At 35.9% G+C, this 9,577-nt stretch overlaps 1 protein-coding gene across 1 annotated transcript; it reads right to left on the reverse strand.

Moving 5' to 3' along the window:
• Nucleotides 1–450: 450 nt before the first annotated feature.
• tas1r1 (taste receptor, type 1, member 1) lies at nt 451–9,336 on the reverse strand. The gene is made up of 7 exons (XM_065285920.1): nt 8,101–9,336; nt 6,520–6,808; nt 5,627–6,379; nt 5,325–5,546; nt 4,968–5,088; nt 2,910–3,280; nt 451–2,658 (listed from the first exon to the last, which is right to left on the reverse strand). The coding sequence occupies exons 1-7, from the start codon at nt 8,262–8,264 to the stop codon at nt 2,104–2,106; spliced, it is 2,475 nt and encodes an 824-aa protein (XP_065141992.1). The 5' UTR covers nt 8,265–9,336; the 3' UTR covers nt 451–2,103.
• Nucleotides 9,337–9,577: the final 241 nt, after the last annotated feature.

The raw sequence follows: 9,577 nt of genomic DNA on the forward strand, positions 1-9,577 counted from the left end.
AACCACTTACTAACATTATAAGAAAGAGTTACGATGAAAATATACACCAGTCAACATTTGAAGTAGATCAAAAAGTTATCATAAAATTTTGAACAATAACCGTCCTTGATACGCTTTTTGATGCACTTTAAATGTTGACTAGTGTAGTATAAATATAGTATGAAAATATAAATGAGGACCACTTACAAGTCAGTTGAAAACATGGGGGCTAGATGGGGACATATGACTTTATTTGTAGCAATGGCTAATCTATTAACTGTGAATTTACTGAGCTATTACTAAGTTTATTTTTATCAACTTAATTTCAAGTTTTTGTGTGAACCTGCCCGTTGGAACAATTTTAATACTTTAGTTTATAAGAAGCAGTCTGAGTGCAATTCAAATATTCCAGGATTATTTAGGGTTATTTATTTGTCAAATATAAATGATTATAATCAGAATTCAACAAGTTGCATTTTTATACATAGAATTGCCATGAAAGTACAATTATTGTAATTACTACTTACAAGTCAATTGAAAAGATGGGGGCTAGACATGGCCTGAAAGTGTGAGTAAGAGAGATTCTGTTATTGTATTTATTCCATTAGGATTTTAGAAGAGAAAAAGAAATCAATGATGATTGATATAATTTGCATTTAAAACACATTTTCATTTTTTTATTGAAAGCACAACTGTATATTTAAACTCTCGTGTAACTTTAAGATTGGATATGAACAAGAACAGATGCTGCATTGGATGATGTGAAGTAAATACAATCATTCACCCCTCCCCTCTCCAGGCACACTTCTATTGTTAAACCCTCATGAGAACATCACACCCACAATGGTAAAGCAGTGTGGGAAACACTTCAGGGCACCCAACTCACACGTTCTGGGGTCAATAGAGATGACCCCCCTAACAACAAAAAAACGCTTTCATCCCATTTTATTTTCCCAGGGGTGACATGCGTGCGTGCATGCGTGGGTGTGTGTGTGTGTGTGTCACTGAACATTAGTAAATGATGATAGGAGAAAAACAGTGATATCTCATATTAGAGTTTTCCTAACAGTACTTTATGTATTATTCTGTTTAGAATTAGACAAACAGGGTATTTGATGCCATCTGTCCTTGTAACTGCAGGACCATGATTTAAATCAACCGCCCAATTAAACCTTTTATTAAATTTCTTAAAAGTGAAACTGGGTACCCGCCTAAGTTTAAAGCACAACAGATGCTCAACATTGGCAGCCAGATCTGTTGCTCTGCCCTTAGGTATCTCAGGCTTTTGCTGTCTAAGCATATGGGTGATTCTTGCGAAATTAGACTTATGAGGTGTCATGAAACATTTTGATAAAAAAAGTAAATGCAAAGTAAGAGAATCAAAATAAGAAGCATACAGTTACAAACATTTCTTCATGTACTATTTTGCACATGATTTCAAATGACATCATAAAAACCAATTTTGCTGTTTTTCAATCTAAAAAATTAAAAGCTTCAGTGCATGTTATACTATAAACATTTACGGTAAAGAAACATGTGGTATTTGGTGATCATTGGTAAATGTAGTGACAATAATAAGGAATATAAATGTGTCCAAGACCAATTTTCTCATCCTCCGCAACAATTTTCAATCATTGTTTAAGCCCTCAAGGAACTAACATTTTCAAAAACAATTTGTTGGAAGGGACATAATTGACTGTGACACTCAAGATGGCTACCAGGTAAGCAGTTCTTATTTTTTCTCTCCAGATTAAAGTTGAAATTTTGTTTTTCATAGTACCTAGACAACTTTTTAGTTCTCATTACCGAAACATGAGTTTGTAAATGCATATATTTAATGTAATATCATGTTGCGGTAATCATAATTTTTGATAATGATAATCTAAAAAAAATTATTACTTCTAAGAAATATTTTTTAAATCCTTTAAAAATAATGGTTATAGTAAGTTCAGACCTTAATCTTATATGTGCAAAAAAAATTGGCTTCAAGGGCTTTTAAAAAATTCTGATGCTGGACACTTCTTAAATCTGGATTTCGTGAGAATCACCCATATGTCATCCAAGCTGTAAAAACTGAAACTGGGATATTTTTTGTTTTACTTATGAATGGATTATAACTAATCTTTACTGTTTGGACATAGTATACATTTGAATACAGTTTTGAAAGTGGGCAGCTGTATTCATTTGGGGCTTAATCAGTATAATATACACCTTTGGCAAAAAATAGCCTCCTAGTATCCCGAGCACACTGGATAGTATAGCGCCTACATTAAGAGCCATAGAAAATGTCCCTCTAGAAACACAGTAAGCTGTGAAGAACGTGATCCAAGAAATCATATATATCATAAGACTGAATGTAACGCATTTGGCTTCGTTGTAATTTGCCGGCAGATCTTTTCCCATGTAGCTCAGGCAGAAACAAACTAAGCTTAAGATGCACACAAAAATGAGTTCAACAAAGGCCCCGATAGATACAGTCTTGCTGCACTCCAAAACAACGCTGTCATTGTAGAAATCATAGTCCTGAGATGGGAACGGAGGGTCTAGGACCATGCGAAGAAAGGAGATGAAGAACTCCAGCAGTGAGGTGATGAAGATGAACATCTCTGGTCCTCGGTTCTTAGTCCAGGTGTCGTAGTATCTCGGCAGCTTGGAGGACCATTTAAAGATACAGACCACCTAAAAAATAAAAGAATTACACTATAAGATGACAAGTATGATTGCTATTTATAAAACTATTAACTATATGGGAAAATATGTGAACCGGCCTCTGCCTGTGAAAAAGGTTTGATTTCACTGTCTTTGACATGGTCAGTCAATATTAAAGATATCAAGGTTATATTTCTTACAAAATGTAATTTTAGTACAGTACATCACAAAAAAAGACTTTAGCTGAGTTTTCACAGGCAGGGTCACATGGCAGAGCCCACCTGAAAAGCGCGCACGGTCACACACGCCAGGCAAACGGTGATGCTGATGTAGTAGAGGGGCTGTTTGAGGAGACATCCAATGTTAGAGGGTCTGCTAAAATGGCACAGTGTGCTACAGGATGCCACGGTTAGAGACGCCAGCATCGGCAGACAGATTTTCCCTCCAGCTGACTTTACCACAGGAGTACCGAGATTCAACATGAAAATGAGAGCTGTGCCCAGGGTTAGAAATAGGGTGACTGCGAAATATGAGAGCAGGGCTATAGAGAGCAGTGAATCCCATCTCAGGTACAGCTCGGTTCTCTTGAGACACTTCTCACTTTCTGAGTCTGACCACTCTTGAATGGCACAAGATTGGCAGCTTGTGTAGCCTATGAAGAAAGGTGAAGTCATCTTGGTATTAAATGTCCACAAAATAAAAACAAGAATAAACGTGAATCATGAATTTCCAAAACTAATCCTGAGTCTGACATTAACTGGAAAAGAGTACCAAACCAAACTTGAATAATTTTTTTTCTCCATAGTTGCAATGTGGGATCGCTTACCCTGCTAACTGGGAACGTTCCTGTAACTTTGGCAAACGTTCTCTAAAGGTTTTCCTAAAGTTATCCAAAAACTTTCTTGCAAAACATAAGTAGAACATTTCTCTAACGTTATCTGCAATTAATAAACGTCCTTAAAACGTTAGCATTAGAAACGTTATTATTGAATTGTTAGTGGCCGTTCTACACACCTTAGTATTGAAAACGTTACTATTGTGTATGTAATGTAACGTTCTTAAAAAGGTAACATTGAAAACTTTATAATTGTGTATGTAATGTAACGTTCTTAAAACAGTAACATTGAAAACGTTATAATTGCATTGTAAGCAGAACGTTCTTCATACCCTAGCATTGAAAACTTTACAATTGTGTATTAATGTAACGTTCTTATAACCAAACATTAATGTTAATACTACATCTAAAAAACTGGACTCTTTTAACGTTCTAAGAATGTTAAAAAATAAACGTTTTCCAAACTTTTGTAAGACGTTACAGGAACGTTTTTATAACGTATAATTGTTAGCTGGGTAAATAGGGTTGTGGTTAGAAGGTATACAGCAAACGCCAAAATCTCGCCGGATGAGCCCTGTTTTATCCCCAAATTCAGCTTTTTTGTGCCTTGAGCACGAATGTCTTTTTCATGTCACTCAGCAAGAATTTCTAGAAATAGTTTTTCGTGTCTGTGGCACGACTTTCTTTTCCGTGTCATTTTATGTATTGTTTTCTCTTTTTTTCTATTTTTAAATCATTGTTGCTTGCGTTTGGGGTTAGATTTGGAGTTTGGGTTAGGATGTACTTTTATGTATTGGTTTCTACATGTTTTTCTTCCGTTTTTAAAACTATTCTCGCCTGGAGGTGGGGTTAGAGTTCGGGTTTGGGTTAGGATGTCTAAAAATGTAACAGAAAGTGATTCTAACCCCAACCCCAAGTGACATGGGTAAGAAAATATGAAAAAACAATGACAAAATAATACATAAAAAGCCACGAAAAAGAAAGTCGTGCCACCTCCACGAAAAACTATTTATAGAAATTTGAGTGACACACAAAAAAAGGCATTTGATCTCAAAGCACGAAAAAAGCTGAGTTTCGTGCCCTGGACACGAATACATTTATAAAAATTTTCGTGACTATAACACGACTTTTTGTGAGATATGTCTGCCCCAAATCTAACCCGAAACCCAACATCTTGCGAGATTTCGGCATTTGCTGTATCCCTTCTAGCCAAACCCCTTAAACAGTGTGGTGATTTGATACTGACAATGCATTTACACTTAAAATTTTTTTTTTTTTAAATGGTTATGGTTAATTATAGTTATCCCTACATATTACTCTGGGACAGGAAAACTAATTTAAAACTCGTAATTTTTTTTAGACGACTTGAAAGTGTAAATAAGGAGTCAAAACTGAATGTCGTGCGCCCTCTACTGGTCGTGCTGTTAATGTGTTTCTTAAGTCAGTTGTACACTTAAAATGTTTAATAACTATACGATTTTGCAGTTCAGTGTGGGTTTTGTACCTGACTTGTTGAGGAAGGTGAAAGCAGGACATGCCATGCAGTCAAAGCAGCACCTATGCTGTCCGGTCTGCAGCTTTCTGTGTCCAAAGGGACATTCTGGAGAGCAAATGGACTCGGGAACCTGACCAGGAAAACACACAAACAAAGATTAATATTTAGTGTAAAAGAACTTGTATATACCCTTACGTTTACTTTATGTTGTTTTTATTTGTAAGTTGCTGTGGATTTTGTACCATACACTGTTATTTTATTGGTTTAATCTAACCTGAGCGGGAATTAAAAGTAAATATTCTACAAATCCCCACCCCAGACATCACTTTTAGCCACTACCATATATAATAGATTATATAAACTTACCATGGTTACAGGTGATACTGGCCCCGTCCATTGAATTTGAGAAGCATCTAACTGAAGCTCAACTGGATCTGGACTATAACTTCCAATTATTTTATATGACCAGTTGTCACCCATCCATATCCACGTCACTATATCATAGCCTGTGATAGGGTCTCCATTCTTATCGAAATAAAACAACGTATCTTGAATTGAAAATCTGACTTTTTTCAACTGTTGATAGACCTGAGGGATTTTAAAGGAAGAAATGAAATGAGAAATTCTTGCTAAACAAAGCTGGTGCTGTTTACTTTGAAATCATTTACCTGCCAGGACTGCACCTCAGACTTTTGACATCGCTCAGAGTCACAGTTTAGGATATTGTGCAGTGCATGAGCCACTGCGTACACAGCCTTGTACACATTAAAGGAAGACACAACATCATATGGGCTCAGAGAAAAGTTTTGCACTGCCATTTCATACAGGTCTGTGTTTAGCAGGCATGGGACATCAACGTCGATCATACCTTTTGAAGGCCCAACATCTTTAAGGCCTGGCACTGAAAGCCTTTCAAAAGCTTCAAACCCCTTAAATTCTGAGTATTTGACGGAGATGCCGATTACAGTCCCTATTGTTTGTATGTTTGGTATAATAGGTATTATGGATGCCACTGACCAATCCTCTGATCCGATCCACACTTTCCCTGTGACGTTTTGTTCGATGACAAAGGGAAAGAAACCACTAGCCGTTCTTTTGTTAGAAAAGACAACTATAGTATTGACTTTGGTTTTAATGATGTTTTTCACCATGCCCCGCATAGATGTCTTGTCAGTTACTGCGGGTATCACAGCTTGGTATGCGATACATATTTCGTGAAGAGAAGCTTGCTGGGATAGACTTTTCATTCCTTGTAAACCGTAGGAGTTGTCACTGCCGACAAGGGCAATCCAGGTCCAGTTAAATTGCTTGAGGATATGTATCATTGCATCCACCTGGTTCTTGTCACTGGGGATGGTGCGGAAGAAAGACGGATAGAGAAGCTTATTGCTAAGTAATTCATTCGAGGCCTCGTAAGAGATCTGCAAATACCAAAGAAAATGACATATGAATCAGAAAGAAATGATATTAGTGTCTTTCACTTCAAAACCCTCTTAGTGCATACAAGCTATTTGGCAAAAAAAAAAACCTTTGTGGAATCGCTATGATGTGATTTTCATACCTGAGGCATTAGGAATGCACCCAGAGCAGCGGCTGGTGTAAAGGAGTAAGTGCTGCTGTCGGGTCCAATGACAGCCAAAGCAAGGTTCGCTATATCTGAACTGTTGCGGTGCTTGGCCAGAAGGTCCAGGGTTGCCAGATTACTGGCTGGAAGTGAGCATAAATCATAACTCTGATAGCCAAGTGTGATCGTAGGTAGAAGTCTCTTATCTGAAAGGTCATTGTTAATCTCTTCAACAGCATATCTGAGGGCCTGGAGCAAATGATATCCATGCTTGTTGGTCAATCCTCTTAAGACAGAAATTAAAGAGGTGTTTACATACATTTTGGTACTGACAAAATTAATGAATGAATACATTTAAGAGTAATATTTAAAAAAAAGAAAACATAAGGCCTCAACAATATGTTATTTTAAATTGCTTAATCTTAACTTGTCTTTAGTTTTAGTGGTGTATTAAATGTTTTTTATGAATAAAATAAAGTTTTCATTGACTCACATTATACACTGTAAAAAGTGAAAGTTGGATTAAGTTAAAAATTACTTCAGTTGGTACACCTAAAATTTTTATTTTTCAACTTATGTTTTCTCATTTTAAGTAAAAGATTTAAGTTGAAAAGCTTACATTTTTTTTATGTGTTACCAACTGAAGTAATGTTTTAGACGGTTTTTTACCTTAAAATTTCACTTAAACTCAAAGAATTTAAGTTGTAACACTTTTTCAAGTGAAAAATTTAAGGTGAAAAACGTCTAAAACATTACTTCAGTGGTTAACACCTAAAAATTTAAGCTTTTCAACTTAAATCTTTCACTTAAAATGAGAAAATGTAAGTTGAAAAATACTATGTTTGGTTTTACAAATTTAGGTATTTTTTTTACTTAAACCAACTTTCACTTTTTACAGTAGCTGTAAAAGTTTGAGCTGTTATTGCTTCACTGTAAAAAATTATTTGCTGCCTTAAAGTTGAATCAACACGGATTACTTTATAAGTTATAACAACTCATTTCTAGACTCTATCAAGATAAATAATAGAGTTAAAAGGACTCTATTATTTTTAGTTGATTCAACTAAAAATGCAACAAAGAACGTTTTACAGTGTTGAAAGAGTGTACTTAACATATAAATATAATAGCTGAATAAGTAAGGAATAATTGACATAAGAAAATAATGCACAAGGTGGTAATGTGGCATGACACGAAGCAGAGTGCCGTTACACCGCAGGTGTGCATTATTTTCAAATAATTCAAAGGTGTCAATAATTCATCATATATCACGGATACCACAAATATTGCTCTGGTGCCTATTTTAAGACATTTGACAGGTCAGGTGTGCAGTTAACAGAAAAATAATCAACACCCATGGAACATTTCTTAACCAGTCAGAATAAAGCATTCAACAGGCCCATGGTATATTAACAGAGAAAATGTATTTTTTTGTGAGACCAGTAAAATGCAGGGAACTCAAGTAATGCTAACCCTACAGTGTATTTTGTAGTATACATACAGATAATAGGCTATTTGTTACACGATTATAAACAAATACATTATGCCAAATTCACCATAAATAAAGCATAGCAATCTTACTGTTTACAGTCAGTCAGATAAGGTGTAGATTGGGTGGCAGAGCCTGAATTATGTAGAGGGAACCATCCATAAATGTTGTAATCTCCTGCGAGACTGAGTCCTGCACCATCACTAAAGCTTAAACAACAGAAAGAGAACACAAACCTGACCATCATCTCGCACATGTTTCCTCTAATGAGGGTTTCAGGGACGGGCTTATAAACATTTCAATCCACCGTTTTCCATGCTCCGATGGTGACAAACATTTGCATTAACAATCTGTAATTGTCAGAGCATTTGCCTGAAGTAATGTGTTTGTCACCATCAAATTAACCTGTTGAGAAAAAAAAACTTTTCCTGAGCATAAGATGCGATTTACGTATGAACAACTGAACCACAGAGTACATATTTGCCTGTCAGTCGCAGTTTCATCCCACAGTTTTAACCTCAAGTGAGACCACGCTTTCATTTATCTTGTAGATTGACTGTAAATTACCTCTGTGGTTCCCAGACAGCAGGCAAATGTATTTAAAACAAGTGACATTTGCTCAGTCATGCAAAACAAACATTTCCATGTGAATTCTTTGGGAAAAATACAAACAATATTTAATATCAATTTTTTATATAGGCTATATTTGCGTAGTAGGACCATTAATATTAACAATGCTTTCTATAAGTTATTTGATTTGTTTATATTAATTTAATGTAATCATATCTTCAATAACATAAATGCAAAAAATAAACATTTAACAGGGTTCCCACACCTTAGTTAATTTCAAATTCAAAGAACTTTCAAGGACGTTCCAGATCCAAAACCCTCAAATTCAAGGACTAAATGTGGGACACATTTCAAGTGAGAGTAGGGTTACATCGAGTTACCTTTTAAGATACATTGTTACAGTTACCTTTGAGGGAAGTCGCGCTGCGTCACTGCGGTGACACTTTTGGGACGCCTCCAGGGGTAAGTGCGTCTGAATGTGTATATCAAATTCAACCAATAATGAGGCTTAAGGACAAAGACAGGGTAATGCGGGCCATAAAGTATATCGCTATCTGAAATATTGCCAAAGACGGCGTTACAGGGATGCAGGAAGTATGTCAAGGGAGACGCAGCGTCTCATTCCCTTCTAAGGGAACAACAGTTACATACGTAACCCGAGACGTTTTCATGTTAAACACAACTATTAAAGTGAACAGTTTAGCATATGTGCATAAAAAGTCTAGAATTTTTATGATATTATCCTACAGTACACAGGGAATGATATGGATTTTTTTCCAGAAAACTTCTTACATAAAATAGATTCAAGCACTTTCAATGACCTCTATCTATGCATGTTTATTTTCAAAAACTTCCCAGGGCCTTTAATCCCCCCCCCCCCCCCCCCCCCCCCCCGATTTACAAACTTTCAAGGATTTCAAGGACCCGTGGGTTTAAATACTAAAACTTATGGCTTTGTTCAAACAATGTTGTCAATTGAGATTATAAAGAACTATTAAG

The sequence above is a fragment of the Paramisgurnus dabryanus genome, chromosome 21 (assembly GCF_030506205.2).
Source record: "Paramisgurnus dabryanus chromosome 21, PD_genome_1.1, whole genome shotgun sequence".
NCBI classification, from domain to species: Eukaryota; Metazoa; Chordata; class Actinopteri; order Cypriniformes; family Cobitidae; genus Paramisgurnus; species Paramisgurnus dabryanus.

Coding starts and splice junctions, on each gene's coding strand:
- tas1r1 (XM_065285920.1), bottom strand. CDS start 8,264: ATGTGCGAGATGATGGTCAGGTTTGTGTTCTCTTTCTGTTGTTTAAGC. Junction 6,809..8,100: donor TATCTGACTGACTGTAAACA/GTAAGATTGCTA, acceptor TTCTGTCTTAAG/AGGATTGACCAACAAGCATG. Junction 6,380..6,519: donor GTGCATTCCTAATGCCTCAG/GTATGAAAATCA, acceptor TGGTATTTGCAG/ATCTCTTACGAGGCCTCGAA.